The sequence below is a fragment of the Zonotrichia leucophrys genome, chromosome 13, assembly GCF_028769735.1.
Source record: "Zonotrichia leucophrys gambelii isolate GWCS_2022_RI chromosome 13, RI_Zleu_2.0, whole genome shotgun sequence".
NCBI classification, from domain to species: Eukaryota; Metazoa; Chordata; class Aves; order Passeriformes; family Passerellidae; genus Zonotrichia; species Zonotrichia leucophrys.
This window is the reverse complement of record NC_088183.1, coordinates 2,595,145-2,617,818: the sequence shown is the minus strand read 5'-3', so window position 1 is coordinate 2,617,818 and position 22,674 is coordinate 2,595,145. Positions and strand designations below refer to the sequence as shown.

Genomic DNA, 22,674 nt, shown 5'->3' with positions numbered 1-22,674 from the left:
GTGTTTTAGACACAGACATGACATTTTTGGACCCTTGCCTGTACAAAACAATTAAGGAATTAGCTGGGAGTTCTTACAAAACCCCCAGACTCCTACCCAGACAGAGCAAACCTGCAGGGTTTATAGCAATACCTGGGGCTGTGATCAGACAGATCTGTTCCCTGGCAGCTGAGCCACAAATCCCCACGCAGCTCATCCTCACAGCTCCTGCTTGTCACTGGCGATCACACACGGCTCCATCAATCTGCCTCCTGCAGCCTGGGAGAGCCACCGGGACAGATGGGACCTGTCCTGTCCCCAGAGCTCCTCACAAGAAGGATTGCTGAGCTCAGGCAGGAAGATGAGGAGCACCATTTCTCACCTGCACACCTTGAGAGCCTGGAACCACACAGGTGAGACTGCATTGCAGAAGGGAACGTATGTGGCCCGAAGTTTAGAATCTGACTAGCTGAGGGCGAAAGGCCGACGCCCCTCTGCTATTCTTGGCCAGCACCCTTCCGGAGTCTGATGGCCCCGGGCTGTGCTGGCTGCGGACTGGCGTACCTCTCTGATATAGGAGAGGAACGGAACTGACCATTTCCCCGGGGTTAAACATCGGTTTATTGACGGTGATGCCGCATCTAAACACCGGGAAACCATCCGGGAAAAAGTTTTGTTTGTTTTTTTTTTTTTCTGGGGTAAACTGTCGGTTTATTACAGAAGAACCAACAAAGGAGGGGAAACACCCAGCAAATGGCCCCGAACAAGGGGCAGGAGAGGGTTTTAAGGGAAAAGGGGGGAAGAAGGCAGGGAAACCCGGCTATCCAATAGAAATACATATTTGGAGGTACGAAACATAACTGATACACTAAAGTAACCAACTGTTATAAATCATAGGAGGGGCTCCGGGGCTACAGCCAACCATACCTCCCAGAGAAAGGAAAATTCTCGAAACCTGGGAGGAGAAAAAGAGTGATTGACTGACCCCAAGGAGGAAACAACTTTCACTTTATAAGAGAAACCAAGGGAGGAGCAGTTTCATTTCCATAGCAACATAACTGGCAGGGTAGCAGCAGGAAGTAATACAGAAAATGGGGGGAGCAAACTAACGAACTTAAGAACACACCACAGCATCGCGTCAAGGGAAAAGAGACCCTGTGACCTTCTGAATGCACTGGAAATATTCAGCCTCCACAGAGGCAGCTTTGGCTCCACTCTCAGATCATCCACCACAGTCCGGACAACTTAGGAGCAGTGAGAGCAGCCTGAAACCCCTGCAGGAACTCACCCTCTGCATCCACAGGGAGAGGAGATTGCTGGATACAGCTGGGAGCTCCCAAAGGGAGGGAATAATCCTCCAAATCAACCCCTTCCTGCTGACCCTCTCTGAGTGCAAGGTCCCAGAGCAAACCCAGCGCCTGCTCCCCGTGCCTGCCCCATCTCTGCTTTGTCCCTGCTTCTCCTGGATCCTGAAAGCCCAGCAGCAATTCCCAGCAGAGGGAGGAATCCCTGCCTTCAGCCCCGGGCACCGCTGCCATCAGCAGGGTAATGGGATCCTCCAGCTCTGATAAGCGATGGGATGTGGCAGCTGCCATGGCAACGCTGGTACTGATAGCATTGAGAAGCAGAGGGAGTCCTTTCACCAGGAGTCGCTCCTGCCCCGTGGGAACTCAACAATTAAAGGAGAGTTTAGAATTTATTTACCTATGAATGGGGACAATGAAAAGCCCCAGCCGTTTTTCTGGGATTTCTTTGCAGGTTAGAGGAAGAACTATGAGCATAAAGCAACAGCCTGCAGGTGAAAGCAGAACGCCCCAGGAGGAGTCTGAAGGATCCATGGCATGGATGGGGAAGGAGAAGCAGGAATGGCACATTTGGGGCTCTGTGTGTGCAGAAAAATGTGAATTCCCTGGGGATTTGTTGCCCCACCTTCCAGTGAGGGCACCAGGGGAGCATCTTCCGTTTAGCAAAGCTGCTACCAACAGGAAATTGTTCCCTGGCCCAGAAAAATCTTTGTTAATCAGGAGCCAAGCATTTCAGGTATTGGCTTGGGTTTGATCATGAACAATTCTTGCATCATTGTTTTGTAGGGTGAGGTTGGAGACATTTTGTTCTAAATCTTCCACATTAAGTCAGAGGAAAAGAATTGTTCCAGTATGAGCATTTCAACAACAGAAACACTTGAATGGGTTCCACTACATTTTAAGGACCTGATGAAAAGTGTGGGCAAGAATTACATCCACTGGTCCCTGGATCTGAGTGTGCCAGAGCAGTTTCAGGGTGGAGGGAGGAGAGGGTGATCTAATGATAAGAAATAATTGTCACTGCACACTCAACAGGGACAGATGACACAGCCAGTGACTCTGAAAATGCATCTTGCCAAATTGCAGCAAGAAGAATGAAGTTCTCAGTCTCCATCAATACTGGCAGATGATTTCTCCAGGTAGATAAATTGCTAGCAAAAAAACATCTTAAATATATCGACTTCTCCCCCGTACACCCACTCCCAGCTTGTTCTGTTAAAGACAAGTACTGAGCTTAATTATTCCAACTCTGAAAACAAAAACTTTTTAAAGAAACTGATCCATGAAGAGGAAAGAACTGTAGAAGATTTGAGAAGTCAGATAACTATGGAGGTAGCTATCACCCAGTTAACAGTCAATAAATCATTACCGTCCTGAAAATATTTAATAGTTCTGTGGCAGTGGTGAGAAAGGGCTCAGACTGGTGTGACAGAGACCAGTTTGTGTAAAACCAGTAAGGGACCAGCAGTTCCAGGTGTCACCCAATGCTCTGTAGGCCCCTCCAGACCTCTTCTGGTGCTATCCAAATAAATCAGTGCTGCTGGATGGTTTCTGGGCTATCTGGACTGGTTGGAAAAGGAGTCAGTGAAACCCTTGTCCTGGTTTAGGAGTCACCCCACGACAACCCTGTTCTCCAGAAGTAACAGGACTTCATTTGGTGGGGAATCTGCCTAAAAAGCAAAAGGGATTCAATCTCTTTTCAGTACTGATAGAAATAAGGGCAGAATGATTACTCACATATGAGAGATTGTTCTTTAAAGATGCACAATGGGGCATCACTGGTGAGAAGGAGCAGGCAGCCTCAGAGGCAGAGGGTTGGAGCTGTCACCCCACAGAGCAATCACAGCCACATTTACAAACCCTCTCTGAGGCACCTCGGTGTTGTCACAGGATGGCAAAGGCCAGGAACAGGAGCTGCCTTCAAAGCACTGCAAACGAAAGGCAAAGAGCAGCCACCCTTCTCCCTCAGCCTGGGAAACCTCAGCTCACAGAGCTGCTGCAGAACGACATCTCTGCAGCTCCAAAACCTCCTGGAGGAGCACACTCCAAAGGTAGAAGCAGTCTGGAGAAGGCAAGGTCTATAAATCACTGCCTGTCAGCTTAGAAAAATGTTCCCTTTGCTTCACTGTGGAGGAGTGAAATGAAAAAAAGAAATTTCTTTTCTGTATAGATGGCTCAGCCACGAGGTTATTTTAACATCATTTTCTCGTAACCCATCTACACACAACTATTTAAACAGTGTTATAAAGGAGGTATGGGCTGAGTCATGCAGCTGAAGAATCAGCCTAATTGGTCAAACTTCCAGGACAGAGTGTGCTGAGCTGGAGAGAATGATAATCTCATCTATTAGGGGATGTGACAAGAGGCAGGAGCTAGCTCAGATTCCTGGAAGAGCTGGTGTGAAATAAGAACCGTTGCCTAGGGACAGTCTCTTCTTTATGATAATTAAAGAGCTCAGATCTGGGCTATTCTGCATGGATGAAAAATATGCAAGCACAAGCTTAAATTCTGGCTCGGGCTTGTTCATGTGAGAAAGTTGTCTAATTATTCATTAGTTTCTTCAATAAAAGATACCCCAAAGGCAGGGAAAAGGGCATCTGTGGACTTGGCTGACAGGTCCACGTGGTCTCAAAACTTTTTCCAGATATCTTGATCTTCTGCAGCACAAAACCACAGAATTGCAGCCTCTTTTAACAGGCAGCCAGCCCCAGGACAGGAGGAAATGACCTCAGGTTGGGTCAGGGCAGGCTCAGGGTGGGCACAGCAGGAATTTCCCCATGGAAAGGGGGCTCAGGGCAGGCTCAGGGTGGGCACAGCAGGAATTTCCCCATGGAAAGGGGGCTCAGGGCAGGCTCAGGGTGGGCACAGCAGGAATTTCCCCATGGAAAGGGGGCTCAGGCACTGGAACTGCCCAGGGAGGGTTGGATCCCCATCCCTGGAGGTGGCACTGGGTGCTCTGGGCTGGGGACAAGGTGGGCATTGGTCACAGCTTGAACTCCATGGTCTTGAAGGGCTTTTCCACCCTCAAAAGGACAACAGAGAATATGATGATCACAGTTATATCATCTTTTTTAAAGCTTTTAAAAACATAGCCAAAGTGAGATCATAAAAGTTAAGTATTTACTGCGATTTGCTCTTACAAAAAAACAAATGTTAAGATGATTTCATCAGCAGCAGATAACGGGGCAGCTTATAACCAGAGGGCAGGGTTTTTAATAACTTCACTAAAAATATGCACTGAGACAAAAATGTGGTGCAGTAAAAAGTACAAAAGGTAATAAATATTAGCTATTATCTCAGCTCATTTTGTCAGGAAATAATACTACAAATTTAATGGGATACATGGAAGCCTTATGAAAAGCAGGCAGGGAGAGGCTTAGAGTCTTATCCAGTATTAGGGCAGAGGCTGCCTGATGAATAAGTTGACATTGAAGAGCAGAGAATGAAAATCATATGGATTTGAGGGAAAGGAAACAGCTCAAAAATGAAACTGAGATGCTGCCAGGCTCTATAGGAAGAGGCCCAACTCCCATCTCTGCCAGGGCTCCCAGCAGAAGCTGTGAAATGAGAAAACTGCACCAAAAACAGGATGGGAAGAGGAAAAATGCATGAAAGGAAAGGTTTGAATGCAACAGCAAGTTGGGAATTTGAACAGGAAAAACAAGATACGCAGTAGAAGGAGCAGATGAAATGGGATTTATCCACGAGCTATAGGTGTGCAAGGAGATGTTCTTGAGTGCTTTTTTAAACTAACAAAGCCAGATCTTTCCTGGTTTTACTCTGCCTTTCACACCCTTCAGGGCTGCAGGACTGAGAGTTAAATACCCAGTGAGGCACCAGAATTTACAACACCAACAAAGCCATTTACTGCAGGTTAAAGCCAACACATCAGTGCAGGAGACTCTCAATTTATTGCTGGTTCTCAGGCACATCGTGTCCTGTTCTGGTTTGTGTGGGACACTGGAAATGTTTCCAAGACTGGGATTTAACGTGGTTAATTCACTTTACTCTGGTACAATAGAGAGTTACCACTGGTGGTAAATAGTTACTACACACAATAAGCTCGGGGAAGAATTCAGTAAGTACAAACAGCAAGTAAGAAATTTTAGATCAAATTGTGATGTCCATGGAAAAATAAAACAGCCAAGAACCATAAACATTTATTCCCACAACTCTTAAGAGTAAATGATGCTTTGGAAGGAGCAGGAATGTCACTGGGCACCGCTCACTTTCTCTGTTTTCTACCCAAAATCATTGATATTTCCTCTGACTTTGAAAATGAGCAATCAGAGCTCCCATTTCTACCACTGCCATGCTCTGTGGTTTAGAAAAAGCACCAGGTCTTCCCAGTGCAGAGGGAGGAAAAACTGGCAGCTACACATTTGGAGCCTAATTTTAGGAGGAACTGAGCCATTCTAATGTGCTGCAGTCAACAGGAACCGACAGCACTCAATAATTCATGAGTTTCTTGCCATGTTTGAGTAGAGCCTGTTGAAAATTTCCCAAGGAAACATTTTCCATCAGAAAATTCCAATTCCTGTGGAGCAAAACTGCTTACAGGACAGGATATGCTTGGATTCTTCTCTAATACCATTTTTCCTATGCATTTTGAAGCAGTTTTTAACTGTAGTAATATAATAATTATGACAAAGTATTTTAAATATGAAAAGGGTTGACTGGCTATGAGACAAAAGGAGTTTTAAAAGACTAAACAAAATGTTTCAACCAATCTTCACTTGTTTTTTAAAAGATTATTTTTAAACACCAGTGTTTGAGAAGAAAAAGGATTCAAATTTGGTTTATTTTCAGTGTGGGCTGGAATGTATTTTCATCATTTTCTTGGGAAAGAAAAGCATTTTCTACTTGAGATGTAGCTAAGAAGGTATTTTCATGCCTGTCCTAAAAAAACTCTTTACACTCATGCAGATAAACCTCTCTTTGACCCTGATGAGTGAAGTGTTAAATTTGTTATGTCTTTCCTGTCACTTTGATTCAGTCATTTTAAAACGAATGGAATTTGCATCAGAAGGCAGCAGAACAACCATTTCTTACCTTTAGTCTTTCTGTTACCCCATCAGTGAAACTGACTGTGAATTCAGCAATTTTGGGCACTCTGAGTTTTCCTTTGTTCTTCTGGTCAGGCTGATATTCTGTTCTTGTTTTCACAATTACCTGGAAAATAACAACACTTTTGAGGCTTCTGCCCACAGCAGAGATTTCTGAGTTGTTATCAAAGCTTTTCTATAGAAACCATCCCTTGGACCTACACAAGCCCCATAAATGAACACAAGGCATCACCCCCTCAGGAATAAGAGAGGCAGATAAATCAGCAGACACACAGAACTAGGACAGTGAGCTTATCACACTGAGCCCTAAAATAGCTGACAGCAAAATGTTTGACACCCACTTTTGTTTAGGAGAATTTCATTTTTATATCCTGCTCAACAGGCAGAAGAACAGCCCATCCTAAAGAAGATCCTCACTAATTAAAAGCTCTGTCCAAACAATTGGCTGAAGCCAATTTAAATTTAGGCCATTTGGAGTCTCATTCATTCAGGCTCCAGATTATCAATATTTATCTTGTATTATCACCTTGGCTTTTCCCCTAAGATCTGTGTCTGATTAATCCAGGTCCTACTAATCTCATAAAATGAGGTGGTTTCCAGCAGTGCAGAAGACCCTTCCCCTTTCTGGCTCTCCCTTCTGAGCTGCAGCCTGGTGGAAATGAGAAATTCCAGGAGTGGAGGCTCCAGATGAGAGTGACAAGAGTGATCCTAAAGCTCTCAGTGAGAAACAAAACCGTGGAGAAGGATTGGAACAGATTAAGGGATGCACAAGGTTGAGTTCCCAGCTAATCAAGGACTTATTTCCAAATGGAGACAGCAAAGTCTGCTTTGGACCAAAGAGAACCGCAGGTATTTAATCCTCCTGCATTTAATGCATGTGGAAATCAGAGGGAGAGAAAAGCACTGAGGAGTCATAAGCCAATTTTCTGGATTCAAATGCAAATCATTAAAGACTGATGAATATTTACATCCTCCAGCAAATCCCTCTCAATAGTATTTATTACAGGAGCATTTGCAATATTAATATTTGGTGAGAAGAAGGGATAAAAAGCCACACAAATGTGTTTCTGTGAGCAGCTGGGAGCTCAGGATTTGTGATGACACAATGTTAGAGTTCTAGATACTAAAAAATTTGAACTTTCTGTACTGACAGACTCTGACTCCCAAGAGAGCATTACATTTAACCTGAGGCTGTAAAAAAACTTCCAAAATTGATTGATAACACTAAAATTACAAATGTGTAGTTAATTAGAAATGTGTAATATCACAAGGTTAAAAATGTAGAATTTGAAGTTTTAGAATATAGTAATATAAATTGTTAAAAATAGGTTAGAAACTGTTGTAAAATAGTTGATAGATTTTAACATATATGAAACAAGGTAGAAATTTTAGGGTGGAGGCAAGTTGTTCTTTACCTTCTTCCTTCTTTTTCATAAGTTTAAGTAATATTTTGTAATTAGACAGAAAAGTCTGCACTGCAGACTTCAAGTAATCAGTTACTGAGTTAAAAGAATAATTTAAATGTCATTTCTTAATTAGAGAGTTTAGCCTTAAAAAACCTTGTAACCAAAGACAGTTAACCATTTAATACCTTATTAATGAAAAACTATAACAACACATCACAGAAGAGGGGAAATGACCAACAGGGAGAAGCTTGGGCGGGTTTGGGGTGAATCCTGACCCTGCTCTGAACCCACTGGTGAATCCAACCCCATTTTGCCCACTTTGCCCAGCACATTGTGGGCAGAATAAAGCAAAGCTCCCCCAGGACAAAGTGGGCCAGGTCAGCCCTGAGCTCCAAACAAGCCATGGCCTCGTTTTCTCCCTCCAAAGGAGGAAATGCACCCAGGGCAGCTGGCCAGCCCTCAGCGCTCCCTGGCCTTTGGACACCCAGGACAGCAAATTACAGAGCATCAGCCAGCAGCACCTGTGTTCAGAAATTGCTCTCTTTCTGTTTTCAGACAATACCCAATTCTCCCAAATTCGTGCTTCCTCCTTGAGATAAATCTTAGCAGCAGACAATTTTTAAATTTTATATAAGAGCTTTTCCACCAATTGTAACGCTGGGTCTTAAAGAAAGGCAGAATATGAGAAAAAAAATAAAATGAAAACTTTCATTGTTTCTAGCTATAATTTCATTTTCTTCATCATCAACACCAATTTTGTTATGGCTATTTTTTAATTGTTCCGTTTCTCCAATAAGCAGGAAAGTTTGAATCATGCTGTAGGGATACAGAGTCTGAAAATGAACCCACACAGCCCTTCCTTCAGCAGGCATCAGATTCAGGTCCTGCAGCAATTCTGTCACATCTGGGAATAAATAAGCAAGCTCAGGCCCCAGCCAGACCAGAAGGTACTTGAAACACAATTTGCTGACTGTGCCAGCAGTGAAATGAGTGTGCACAGAGCCAGAGCCACCCTGGGCAGTGTTTTGCAAAGGTATCAAAAAGCTTTGGTGGAAGAGGGAAGAAGCACCTTTGCTGAAGGGCTTTTAGCAGGCACAAGTTAAAAACCTGCTCTCCAGAAGTGTCTTTGTCAGACACCCACTGGAATTACTCAGCAGCAGAAAGGGCAGGCAGTGAAGTCTCCTTTTTAGAGGAGAGCACAGAAATCAAATGACAAAGGTCAAACAGAAAACTGAAAACCTGCAGTGGGGGGGACCATTCAGTATCGTGGCAGCAACGATAAAAATGCAATTTTGCTGAGGGCATGGGGTGTACATTGAGAAGAACAGAGCTCAGTCCCCCACAGGCTAAATAAATCAGCCTGAGCATGGATCCCACTCTTGCAGAGTTAAAAGTGCAAATTTAGAAAAGGAATAATCAATCTTCTAAAGAAACCTTTCTGCATTTTTAGCCTTTTTTTTTTTTTTTTGCTTTGTACGTTTTCATTTTCCAGACTTCAAATTTGAGTTGGGTGGGACAGATTTGCCTTCCCCCATTCCCTGCCATCACTCCTTTTCCACCTTCTTTTTCCATTTTGTCAGCGAGAGAAAAAAAAAAAAAAATAAAATTCCTGGCAGTGAAGTCTTGCAGAAATTCTACCCAAATCGCTGCTCCCGTGGAACAAGGAACATCCATCTCACACCAGGACAGCTTTCCTGGGAGAGCTGCTGCCCCTCATGCAGCCCACAGCCCCAGAATCATCCCCAGCCCCTCTCCTCGGCTGCTCTCTGCTGTTTGGGAATTGCTCTGGGTTGAAATCAGGGAAAGAAAGGAGAAAATTGGGGTCCTGGAAGGAAATGTCATCTCCTTCCCTCCTCTGGGATGTTGGAAAAGAGCTGCCCTAAGGGGGAACTTCCAGATGGGTTTGGCTCAGGGAATCTCCCTGCAGATTATCTTGCTCCTGTGATTTGTTCTTAAAGTTTTCACACCATTTCCCAGAGATACAGCACCTTCAAGTTGCAGGAACTGAGTGCCACAAGAGGAAATCTTTCCTCTTGCATATGCAGTAAAGAGGACACCAATAAATTACCTGGGACTTCCTTCATCTTACATCCAAAATAAAGCTGTTCAAAGTTGCTTCCTAGATGGGGTTTGCAGATGGTGAGAATATGAGCAGAGAGAAAAGGGTTATGGACCAGCAAAAAGTCATATCTAATTATGGAAACCCTCACTGCAGTCCTTGCAGCTTCCTCCTTAACCAGGTTTGTTTAGAATTTGAGCTAATTAACCACCAATTCAGCAAAGCACTTAAGCATGCAAGTAGTCCTATTAACATCAGCAGGATGAGCCGGATATTTCAAGTTAAGTGTGCATTTAAGGGCTTTGGCCTATGGAGCTGGCTCCAGGCTCCTTCCCACAGCCACTTCCAGCAGGATGCCTGGGGATCCTGGGGAATTCTTCATCGATGGCTCAGGGCTCTGCACACAGCACGACCCCAGCATCCCATATTACTCAAGGAGGAGGAGGGAAAAAAGACAAAAAAAAAGAATCTCAGTGATGTGCTGGGTCCCACTTGGTGGCTGAGTCAGGAGTTCACACCAGGCTCGGTTCACTGCTCACAATGCACTGTTTTCTCAGACCTGCACTGAGGAGAGAGAACGGCAGCTGCAGCAGATTCTCCATATAAATGTGACGGTTTTGGGATTAGGGCTAGCAAGGGATGATGGGGTGGGAAGGCAGTCAGACAACCTATGGAAAATGGCAGCTCTGCAGAATTGCTCCCCTCAGCCATCCCAGGCCAGCAGATTCAGCAACATTCCATGTCTGGAAAGGTTTTGACATCCTGTTCTCTTCCTTGGATCTTCTGGTTCCTCATTGCAGTCCCTCAAACACTTCTGAAGAGCTGAGAGCAGCCTGCAGGGAATGGCCTGGAAATTGTGAAACCCCACCACAACAGGACCACGAGCCACATCCATCACCCTGCTCCACACAAGATGCTCCTAATGATGCTGTTTGCTAATACATTTATTGAGTTGCAAACCTAAATGCTCTTATTATTCCAGGCTTAATGCCAGTGCCACGACTGGGATCAATAGGAAATCTTTCCTCAGCTTTAATGGATGCAGGACCATGCTCCCTCTCTGTAGTGATGCTTTGGAAAATTATAGGTGTGCTGAGGTGAGAAACAACAGATGAGAGGCTGCCTACACCAGCAGGAAATCCATCATCCACAACCTTGAGAAGGTAAACAGTGGGAGAGAGCTGGGAAATCCAGGGATTTGGGCTGCTGAAAGGGAAAAGAAAGCAAGCTCCTAACCAAGTGGGCTATATTAAAAGCATTTGCTGTAAGGAGGAAAGAGCAGAGTAGATGTGAAATGTGACAAATTGAAAAATATCCCATTAAGCATGGAACCTTGAAAAGGATTTTCCAGCAAAGGGATGAAGTAAGTGTTTCAGAAAATGAACTGATATGAATTCTGAGCCTTGTCTCCAACTGGCTAAATGTAACATCATTTATTGCCACTTTATATTTGCATTTGAGCTCTATGGTTTTCCCTGAAGAAATGAGTAATAATATTTAACATAACTGGCATTGTGAAAACTTTAAATTATTCATTTGGAAAAGGACATGCAGCCCTGCTGTAATTCCCACTCCACTGCCTCGGTGCATGTAATATATTGTGGTTCAGGTGCTGCAAAGCACAAACCATAAAAATTTAAAATACTACTTCCTGGGATTATTAATAATGAAGAGTCTCTCAGTCAGAGTAGCTGTCAGATTGACAGAAGTGATAAACAAAATGTGTTGCTGCTACCAAGGAGAAAGGTTCCCTCCAAGTTCAAAGCTGGACTTTGTAGTCCCACAAAATGGTTGTAACACCCCCACCCTTTTCCAGGCAGATTAGTCAGGCTCACTTTTAAATGAAAATGAGACTCAGCTTCCTTCCCTTCCACATCTTTCTCCATTCCTTGCAGAATCAGAAGGGGAAATATCAACTTCTCACTGGCACCAATGTGGTGGTTTCATTTGTTACCCAACAAAGCACCAGCAGCTGAGCAGGACCTCAGGGTGCAGCAGGGGCCAGGTGACAGCAGAAGGTGTCCCCAGCCTAAAGCTGGCACTAAACCCGCTGGGACTGGGGCAGGTTCTCCCCTGTGTGCTCCAAGCCAAGCAATGGCCAGAATCCACCACCTGCATGTGGGATCTCAGGATCTGAGTCCTGAGATGCTGAGCTACTGAGACCACCCTTGGGGGGCTCAGGAGTCTTAGAATGTTGCCAGAAGTGTCTGGTGGCAAGACTTTGACTTTACACGAGAGACGACACTTGTATGAGAATAGAAAGACTTCACTGGAGTGAATGGCGAAGGGATTAGTTAATTAGAGAGTGAGACACAGAGTTTAAGATTTATGTACAGGGGGGTTTAGAGAAGTAAGATAGAAGAATTGAGGTGTGTTTTGTCTTTCTTCTTATTTTTCTTTTCTTCTATCTTCTTTAGTGATAGTAGCACTTTTAGATTAGTTATTACTGAAAGTGCACTGAGTAATAAGAATAAATAGTATTAGAGAAAAATGATAAATATTGTACACGTAACAATGGGTATAAAGATAAGTGGCTGCCCGGAGGACAGCACAGTGTGCTCATGGCTGACTGTTGAGCAGAGCTCTGTCGGGCTGAAAGAACATCTTATAGATAAACAATTAATAAACATAAAAACCGAAAAGAAGAACTGAAGCCTCTTCTCGTCCTTCGATACGCGGGCTGCCCCAAAGCCACTCCGGGCCTTTCCAGGCCCTTCAAACAGCCGAAAACCCGACACCTGCACACACAATTCTCCAGCCTAACCCTCCCCCAGAGCCAGCTCCAAAGAGCAAATGAGATGTGCACATTGCCAACAGCAGCTGAGTTAAAATACTGAGCACTAAAAGAATAGAGGACCAGAGATGGGAAAATCATGTTCCAGGGCTTAAAACAACCTCTGGCCTTGCAGGCTTAGGATGAAACATTGATAGGCATGAGCAGCTCCCTGCAGCACCTCCTGCACCTCCTCCTGACTGTTGCCCTGGCTACTGCCAGAAAATGGATAAAGTGAACAGATCTCAGATTACCTGGCAATCCCCATGCTGCAAATTCCCAGATTTTTAGAGAATTAAGTCTTTAAAGCTTCCTGAAATGATTATAGCTATGACCCATCCTACAGGATGGGCAGCTATGCTTCCAAATCTACAGGATGGACACATCTCAGCAGGCAGGCTGATATTAAACTTGGCATTTGGGATGTAGGTAATGGCATCCTAGTCATTATTTGAATACATAAAGTGCCTGAAATATCAAGCAACAAACAAAGTAAAAAAAACAATTAAGAAAAAGATGCCTTGGATCAAATCCATAGTCCCTGGAGAAAGCCAGGGTCAGTACTCTGCTATTTTTTTACCCCTATCAGCTCATTTAATGGGTGTTGTGCTGGAAATGAGTTTCACAGAGGGTGGTAGGAAAAAAGTGCTCTCCTGACTCAGTGCCAGGAGGATATTCCAGGCATAAGGAACATCGCAGAAGGACAAAGACAGCAAATGTGATCAGCCCTGGCATCACCAGTGAAAGGCAGCACAGAATGCAAAGGCTGCACTGGGAGCTGAAAGCAGCTGAGAAGGGCAAGGCACAGCCCCAACAACAAAAGTGGCTCAGAATTTATTCAGCCAAGTCTCCCTACAAATCCACCAGGAACCCACAGGAGGTGGGCTGAGAAAAACTGATTTCAGTAGGTTCATCCAGGAGAGGGTTTAGCAAAGCAGACCAAAGAATCAATCACAAATTGGCCGGGCTGAATTAGCACAGCTCCCCTGATTTCCCTTCACTGATTTACAGCAGCCAAGATTCCTGCCCAGTTCTCCTTTCCACACCAGTAAAGAACTGGTGTGTGGGGTTCCTTTGACAGCCTTGCTGGAATCACTTCCACCCTCAGCAGTGGGTTTTCAGGGTAGAAAAAAGAACAGCTTCAGCCAAGCCTCCACAGCCCAAGAGCCATTCCTGAGTCCATTCCTGCTGTTTCTGCAGGATGCAGCTCCAGGAATTGCAGTGCAGACAGAGCTGGGCTTAAGGGAGGTAATGGATCTCACACACCCAGGCAGCTTTAAAGCCCCTAATTCAGGCACTGACGGCAGAGCAGGTAAGGAGGGAGATTTCTGCCCAGGCTACACAAATCCTGGGATGTTCAGAGTGAAGCTCTGCTGCAGCAGCACATTCTCTGAATGATGGGAGGCTGCTGCAAGCTGCTCCAGGTCCCCGTGAACAGCCCTGCTGGAGGGGTTGGTGTGTGAGAGGAAGGCCAGCCCGGAGTGACATCCAAACAGGAGCAGGAACTGCCAAGGACACGAGCAGGGCTGTGCAAAACGTGCAAACAAATCAAGGAGGTTCCCCAAACGCTGCCCTGCCCGAGTGGGGTGCTGCAAGGATTTATTGCAGCCTAATGGGCAGGGGTGGTGCTCAGTTCTAATTCACATCCAGAACACAAAGGAATTTGCACAGTGTAGGAGGGGAACAGGAGAAGAAGGCTCAGACTTTGCTATTTTTGGGGATGAGGCAGAATATCCCAAGTGGAGAGAAAAAAGGATGGGGAAAGGCAAGACAGCCTGTTCATTTTTATTTGTTCTTCCCTTCCTTTGTTTTATCCATGTTTTCTTTCCCTTTGCATCCTCCTCCTCCCTCCTCCATCCTTTCCTCTCCCTGCCTCATCACTATCCCAGCCTTTTGTGGCATCCCACCGGCCTCACCAGCAGAGGAGCAGGAGCTGCCTGGAGCTGTCCCCGGCTCCTGCAGAGCTCCTGCAGCTTCCCAGGAATGCTCAGCCGGGAATGCTGAGCTGCCTGCAGCCCCAGCAGGAGCAGCAGCTCCCCAAAAGCAGCCCCAGCTCCCCAAAAGCAGCCCCTTCAGGCTGCACAGAGGGCAGGCTGACACTGGTGCCCAGCACTGAGCTCTGAGCAGTCCCCGAGGTACAGGAGCACTCATCCAGCTACTCTGAATTATTCCTGCTCAGCTGGCCAGGACCAAACGTTATTTTCTGTTAAACCAACAGGGACAGGCTGTGAACACCAGGGAGCCTCCTGATCTCCAGGAACTCTGTAAATGAATGGCCTCAGCCACTCAGAGAGGGATGTGGCCAGGGGCAGGAGCAGAGGGTGGGGAAAGCATTTGAAGAGAGCTGTTACATCTATTTTCTTTTTGTTTTCCTGGGCTTGTGGCAGGAATTTGCCACTAGAGAAATTAATTCTCGAGCCTCCTGATGCATTCAAAATAAAGAACAATGGATCACATGATAAGCCTTCTGCAGCCTTCACCACAAAAGAGGTGCTGGATGTTTTTTACAGCCTGACAAGAGCTTTCATGCACTTTTGTGTTATGTAAAATTAGGATTTTACTGTCAGAGCAGAGGTATTTCCTGATGGATTACACTAAAGCAAGCCAAGAGACCAAGGGGTCCCCAGTTGTTGGTTTCATTTCACATTTCAGTGCACAGAATGGTCCCTGAAAAGCTGCACATCTTTCAGCATTATCATTGCCAGGATACAATCACAGCTGAAGCTGTTTGTCTATGCCTTGGAAAACAAGGCAACAGCTCCTCTTTTTCCCTTTGGTCCTAAAAGATAAAAGATTTCTGTTGGGTGGTTTGTTTTTTTTTTTTTGTTTTTTTTTTTGCTTTTTGAATCAGAAGAAATGAAATTCAGAGACATAAAAAGCCAGGTCAAGGGCTTGTCATTGTTGATGGGCTATTATTGCTGTTACATGGATGGATCTCTCCAAAAAGGCCGTGCAAAAATGATTTAGGAGCACCTGACTTTGCCTTCTGCCCCAGCACAGGAACAGGGGCAAGGGAAATGCTTGAAGATTGTCAATAAATATAAATGCACGGCAGGCTTAGCACCTGAGGGGGACAATTCCCCGTTTGTCTCCCTGCAGCCACACAAGTGCTGACAGAAGGGTGAGAATGCTGATGCTGCTGGAGGAGCAGCACGAGGAGGGGACATCCTCCTTTGGTGGGAGAAGGGAGAAGATATTCCAGTGGTAATTTTAAAAAAAGAAGAGTTTTGCCAAACGGAAGCCTCCTGAAATCCTGCCTGCATTTTTCCAACAGCAGCAAGGTGGGAGTCAGAGGGGGCTGCTCAGATCTCAGTGCTTTGGAGAACAAGCCTGTTAGGAAAGCACCCCCAAAAGGACAGACAGGAAATTTAAGCACACCTTTAAGAGTTTTCCTTTCTCACCCCCCATACGATTTCTTCAAGGAACTATCTGAAAAGAGCTGGACTTCAGGGTTGACATCACATCAGTAAAAGCCTCATTTTTATATTTTATCTCTGTATCCTTTCTGTGACAGAGGAACCAGACACAAAAAACACTTGGCAAGAGCTGATGGAAGCTCTGGTGAAACACCTACATAGGTAATGCTGAGAGGCACTTTGAGTGACTCTCAAAGTGATTCAGCTACAAAAACATCCTTAAAATAAAGAAAAAAAATCAAGAATTCAAGGTCCTTAAACCACAATTTTCAGTCTGTAGATTCCACAGGCTTTGTGGGGTGCTTTTAGGGATCCAACAAACAACAGGTTTGATGTTCTTCCTACCTCACATGCAGGTATCCAAGACTCAGCTGAAACAAAAAGGAACAGAACTTGCAGATACACACCAGGTGAGGGCATTATTGTAGAGACAGCAGCTGGGCTGCTCAGCACAAGCCTTGTACACTCTTGGATCACTCCAAAGCTGTTACTACTCCTCCTCCAGACAGAGCCCTGAGCTGCACCCAAACCTCCCTGCCCTGGTTTTGACGCACCCTGGATTGCCCTGACCCCAGGGTGAGACGCAGGTCAAAAACTCAGAATTTCCTAAATGAAAATCTCTTCTGACAGCGAAGAGAAGCCCAGAAAGGGGAATATTTTAGCAGGGTTTTTTTTTTTTTTAGGTCTCACTTACAGGGGCTGCCAGGACAATGCAGGCTGTCTGTGCAGTGCCGAGGATGCGATGCAGGAGCTGGGCGGCAGCGTTGCCTCCCTGTGGATGGCAGGAAAGCACCGAGGCTGGAGAGCCCCGCGGAGCTGTCCCTCCACAGGGGACACCGGAGCTGTCCCTCCACAGGGGACACCGGAGCTGTCCCTCACAGGGGACACCGGAGCTCTCCCTCACAGGGGACACCGGAGCTGTCCCTCCACGGGGGACACCGGAGCTGTCCCTCCACGGGGGACACCGGAGCTGTCCCTCACAGGGGACACCGGAGCTGTCCCTCACAGGGGACACCGGAGCTGTTCCTCACAGGGGACACCGGAGCCTCACAGGGGACACCGGAGCTGTCCCTCCACGGGGGACACTGGAGCTGTCCCTCACAGGGGACACCAGAGCTGTCCCTCACAGGGGGATACCAGAGCTGTCCCTCCACAGGGAACACCGGAGCTGTCCTCCGCTGGTTCCTGCAGCATCCCATGCACCAGGCACAGGAACCCTCATGGTCTCATTCTCCCGGGCTAAAAATCAACTGCTCGACGAGAAAAGTCAATTTTAGGTGTTTTCTTAACCCAGTCTCCTGACAGCAAGGCAAGTCCAAACAAGAATATACCCGGAAAGACTCGAAGTCCATGTCCACTCCTCCTCAAGGGGACAGCCTGCCTGAATCCAGCAGCAGCTTTGCTTTCTCAAGAACAAAGCTGCAATTTGCCCCTCTCACTTAACCTCTGCCCAAGCTTTTCACCTGAGGCTCAGCTCCTTATTAGCAGCTCTTTACACAGCCCCTCTGCCCCGGGGTGAGCTCACCCCACCAAACCCCTTCTACAGAGAGCAAAGGAAACAGGTCGTGAATTATTTTGCTTTTATCATAAATAACCTCTCCTCCTGGTGAAGGGATTTCCAGCCCGTTAACTGCGGGCCTGCTGCACGGAGGAGATGAACCACAGCCTGCAGAAATCAATAGCTCTGACTCTAATGAGTTCTGAATCACGCTCAGCACGCCCGGAGATACATCCCACACTTCCAGCAAAGAAAAATATGGATGTTGGTAGATGCATTGGCAGTAATATATGCTAATGAAGGTAATGTAACCTAACAACACGTGAATTATTGATGTGGGCATGTTTAAACAGAAAAATCAGCAAGGAATCACACCACACTGATCCATGCCAGTGTTTGCTCACCATCAGGCAACTGGAACACACTCTTACCACTCGATGAGCTTGGAAAGATCTTTGTTGGGTAATCCATGTCTCACCTGCTCCACAAGTCATTTCAATTCCACATTGCCATGTGACACTGGGTGATCTCAACGAGCCCCTTGTATTGGCATCAAAGGTTTTACACACCTACGATTCCCCTAAACTTTTCAGACGTTTATGACAAATCATATTGCTTTGCCCGAATTATTTTGATTGATCTCATTTATCAGAGTCACAGATAAGGGCTGGCTTAGCCTCTGTTTCACAACAATTCATAGAAGTCCAACTCTCCTGAATGCAGCCAAGTTGCTCCTGTTTGCCATGAGGCACGTGGAGAATGGGACCCGTTCCTTTGTCTGGCACAGCTCTGGCTCCCAGGATGTCAAGGCAGTTGACTCAGCTCTATCCTAAAATAAACACGGTTTATCTACCTAGACAGGTTTATCCCATCCATCACCATGTTCTCCTAATGTATTTAGGGAAAATTCATTTTGTACCACGGTAAAAGCAGGATATATGTTCAATAACCATCAGTGTTAATTTTGCTGTTATTCCATTATCCTGCAAGATCTAATCATTCTGTCTGTACTTTGGGGTGGGCTGGCTCCACCTCTGTGGTATCTGGGAACTACATTGCAGACAGGCTTTGTTTTGGTGAGGGCTGTTGGGGAATACGGATTTTTACAGTCTCATCATGTCCTCACCAGGTTATACTGATATGCATCATCCCCACGGGGATGTAGACAAAAGATTTCCTAGTTCACGCTGCAGCCAAAAAATCCCAACACAACCCGCAGCCAATCGCACATTCCTGGGGGTTTTAGTGCTGCATTCAGGTGTGAGAGACTTTAAGGGAGAACAATGTCCCCTGCCCGGGGCCAAACGAGTCCCTGGGCTGTCCCCCAGGAACTCAGCCACCGTCCCCAGAGAAATCAGCATCCTCAGTGCCCAAATCAGCTTTTCAAAGCCACGGAGAAGAAAACGGAGCTTAACTGAGATAATTAAAACAGCTGCTTATTTCGGCAGAGTTATCACATTACCTCCTCTCAAAGCAGGCCATTAATCTTACTGATAATAACATATTGCACGCTGCTCCTCAGTTTCCCCAGCTTTGCAAGAGAAACACACCAAGGTTTTTTCTCCCGTTGTATTTAGGAATATTTGGGGTTCTTTTTTGAGGACGGAATGCACTGGGGGATATCTGCGTGCTTATTTGCCGCGTTTAAACAGATAAACACACAGTGAAGGATAACCCCTGTTTATTTATTGAATAAACGTGCCTTAATTCCCATCACCAGAGCCCAGTGACAAGCAAGGGGCACGTCCGTGTGCGCAACCATGCAGGAGCACATCGTGATTTTGTTTTACCTTTTCCGGAGCCGGGAACTGCAGGTGATTTACTTCCAAAGGCGTGATCAAAGGAACTGTCTGAAAACCATCTTCGTTGGATGGTGGTTTGTTGTTCTTGTCGTTCAAATTACTCCCCAGCTTCACCATCCTTGCAGCCGGCTTTCCAGACCTGAAACCGGGGGAGATGAGCAATGTCACCGGGGCAGGGGAAGGGGACAATTCCTGCCTTGCCCTGCTCGCTTGGGTCCAGGTGTCGGTGCCTGGGTTACAGGGAATGTCGCTTCACTACAGCAAAGCATTTGCCTTACACAGACACGCCACAAACAGCCTCTAAACCCCACAAGCACCCTCTAAATCCCAAAAGCACCTTCTAAACGCCACAAACATCCTCTGAACACCAGAAAAAGCCTTTAAATCACATAAACAGCCTTTATACCCCACAATCAGCCTTCAAACCCCTCGCTGTCAGCCCAAACACGGCGCATCCCGAAGCGCCGGGAGAACCACAGGCACCGGTGGGAATGCCACCAACACGACTGGGAATGTCACCAGCACCACCGGGAATGACACCAGCACCACCGGGAATGACACCAGCACCACCGGGAGAGCCACCAGCACCACCGGGAATATCACCGGTGCTGGCAGAAGAGCCACCAGCATCACCGGGAATGTCACAGCATCACCGGGAGTGCCACCAGCACCGCCACCACCGCGGACACGCAGCGGGACACGGGGACACGGCACATCTCCCACTGACCCCAGGAGGGTTTTTAATACCCCTCTCCCATTTTTGCAGCCCCCTTGAGGGTTCGGAACCCCCTCCCCTGCGCATCCCGGAGCGCTCGGGGGTCCCCCATCCCATCTCCCCGGGAGCGGCAGCGCAGGCGGTCAGGGCGGGGGTTCTGCGGGCACGGCTGCGTTACTTACTGCCAAGCAGGCGGCGAGAGGCGGCGGCGGGGCCGGTGTGGAGCCCGCGGTGTCCGCGGGGGGAGCGGTGCTGAAGGGACAGCGCTGCGCTCGCTGCGGCTCCGCCGGTGACTGAGGCGGGCGGGGCGGCGGCTCCTTCCCCCCCACCGCCCCTCCGCCCTCAGCGCCATGGCCGCGGCCCCGTGCGCCCCCTGGCGGCCGCGCCGCGAGCACAGCGCACAGCGCCCCCTGCAGGCAGCACGCGTGAGAGAGCGGCCGTGCCGCCATGGCCGGGGAGGGGACACCGGCACCCGCCACACTTCCATGGCACTGTCCCGGCACGGAGAGCTGCATGGCACTGCCCGGCCACCGACAGCTCCACGGCACTGCCCGGCACGGACAGCACCGCGGCGGAGGGGATCCTGGGCGGCGTCACGGTGACAGGAGCCCTGCTGTCACCGTCTGGTCATTGAGCGCCGTGTCCTTCACAATAGGAGTGTGTCCCATTGTGGGTGGGTGTCACACAATGATGTGGCATTGTGGAATGGTTTGGGTTGGAAGGGACCTTAAAGATCACCTGGTTCAAGCCCCGGTGTCCAGCCTGGCCTTGGGCACTGCCAGGGATCCAGGGGCGGCCCCAGCTTCTCTGGGCACCCTTTGCCAGGGAGAAGCACCCTCACAGGGAACAATTTCTGCCCAATATCCGAACCTAAATTTCCCCTCTCTTGGTGTGAAGCCATCCCTCCAGTTCCTGGTGCAGAGCCCCTCTCCTGCTTCCTTGCAGCCCCTTCAGACACTGGAAGGTGCTCTGGGGTCTCCGCACAACCTTCTCCAGGATGAACATCCCAATTTTCTCACCCTATCCCCACAGGGAAGGTTTCCCAATCCCTTTTTCAGCTTCCTGGCCCTCAGGCACTCTCCCTGGTGCCCACGCATTACCTGAGAGGAGGTTGGAGCCAGCTGGGGTCAGTCACTCCTTCCAGACAACGAGGATGAGAAGAAACGGCCTCAGGTTGCACCAAGGCAGGTTGAGATGGGATATTAGGAAGAGATGGGATATTAGGAAGAATTTCTTCACTGAAAGGGTGGCCAGGGAGAGGCTGCTCAGAGCAGCAGTGGAATCACCATCCCTGGAGGTGTTCAAAAACCATTTGACGTGGCATTTAGAGTTTAACAGACCTGGCAGTGCTGAGTTGGTGGCTGGACTCAATGATCTTGGAGGTCTTTTCCAGCTTTAGGCATTCTGTGATTCTCAAATGCTGGGATGGCAGGACAGCACCACAGCCACCATCTCCTGCAGCAGGAGGCTGAGCACTCCTCTTGGAGACACAGGATACTTTGGGATGACTTCAGCCTGATTTGTTTATAAATTTAGAATTTGCCTCCAGAGCTCGCAACTTGGCATTTTTCACCAGACCTAAATATACTCCTTGAAGGCGTGAACTGTTTCCATAATAAAGCCTTTTAGAATTGACTTGTGAAAACTCATTTCAAGCTGTATTTTGGCAGAGTGAGGGGAAGTGCTGACTGCAGTGGTAGAGCTTGTTCACAGTGCAGAGGGATGAGCTGAGAGGAAGGGAGTAGACAAGGGCAACTAAAACTACCTGCTGCTAACATCACCTTACACGGCCCATGAAAGATCCCGTTTCCAACAGTTTCACCAGTTTTTCATGCTTGGGTTGGAATTTTCTCTATCACATTTCTGCATCAGGCCAAACTTGTACAGTAAATTTCACCCAAGAGGTTTTTTTCTGGGTTCCACAGTTACAACTTAACCTTGAACAACTTTTGCTTGGAGTGTTACAAATTTTTGGCAAAGGAAACATTGCATTGCAACTCCATGAAAATGGCATTGGGGTTTTCCACCTTTATCTGGTAATTACCAACTTGAGGGCTCTGTTGAAAAGCAAATTGATGTCTTTCATAGCTTTCAAATGCATCCTGTGATCTAAAAGCCAAATAATTTTCATTCACGTCAACACTGGCAATGAATATCCTGCTTAGCCAAAATATTACATTAATGACACCTAAGCTGCTGCTCTGACTTCAGAGAGGTCTTAAGCAACACTTCACAAACAAAAGATTTCATGATGTGAAATCTCCAGAGGCACCTGTGCAAATCCATGGAAACTGGGGTTGCATCATGAAAAAATAAGATTGCAAATAAGGTTACCTGCTTGTTCCACACCTCTACTCAGTTGAACTCACAGAGTTTAATATATTAACTTTTTTTGGTTATGCCTGAATACTCTTCATGGTAACAAACCTAAGGGACGAGACAAATCCCTTTCCTTCTTGTGTATTGCTCCCACTGACAAACACCTTTCCTGTAGCTGCAAATCTCCTGATAACTAAAACCAGAGCTCAGCTCAGCTGGAGATATTCCATGTGACCCAGAGAACCCAGCTCAGCATGGCCAGCACTGGCACCAGGAACCACTTTTCCCCCAAAGCCTTCTATTTCTGAGTGCCAGCAGCAAGAACCTGTGAAAAATG

At 47.0% G+C, this 22,674-nt stretch overlaps 1 protein-coding gene across 1 annotated transcript in view; it reads right to left on the bottom strand.

Moving 5' to 3' along the window:
- NSG2 (neuronal vesicle trafficking associated 2) overlaps nt 1-20,335 on the bottom strand; it is a 33,263-nt gene extending 12,928 nt beyond the window's left edge. The window contains exons 1-3 of the mRNA XM_064724730.1: nt 20,201-20,335; nt 19,292-19,442; nt 6,336-6,455 (exon numbers count right to left, since the gene is read on the bottom strand). Of these exons, the coding sequence (XP_064580800.1) occupies nt 6,336-6,455; nt 19,292-19,420 (249 nt within the window). The 5' untranslated portion in view covers nt 19,421-19,442; nt 20,201-20,335. The remainder of the gene's footprint in view (nt 1-6,335; nt 6,456-19,291; nt 19,443-20,200) is intronic.
- Between the last annotated feature and the right edge of the window lie 2,339 nt (nt 20,336-22,674).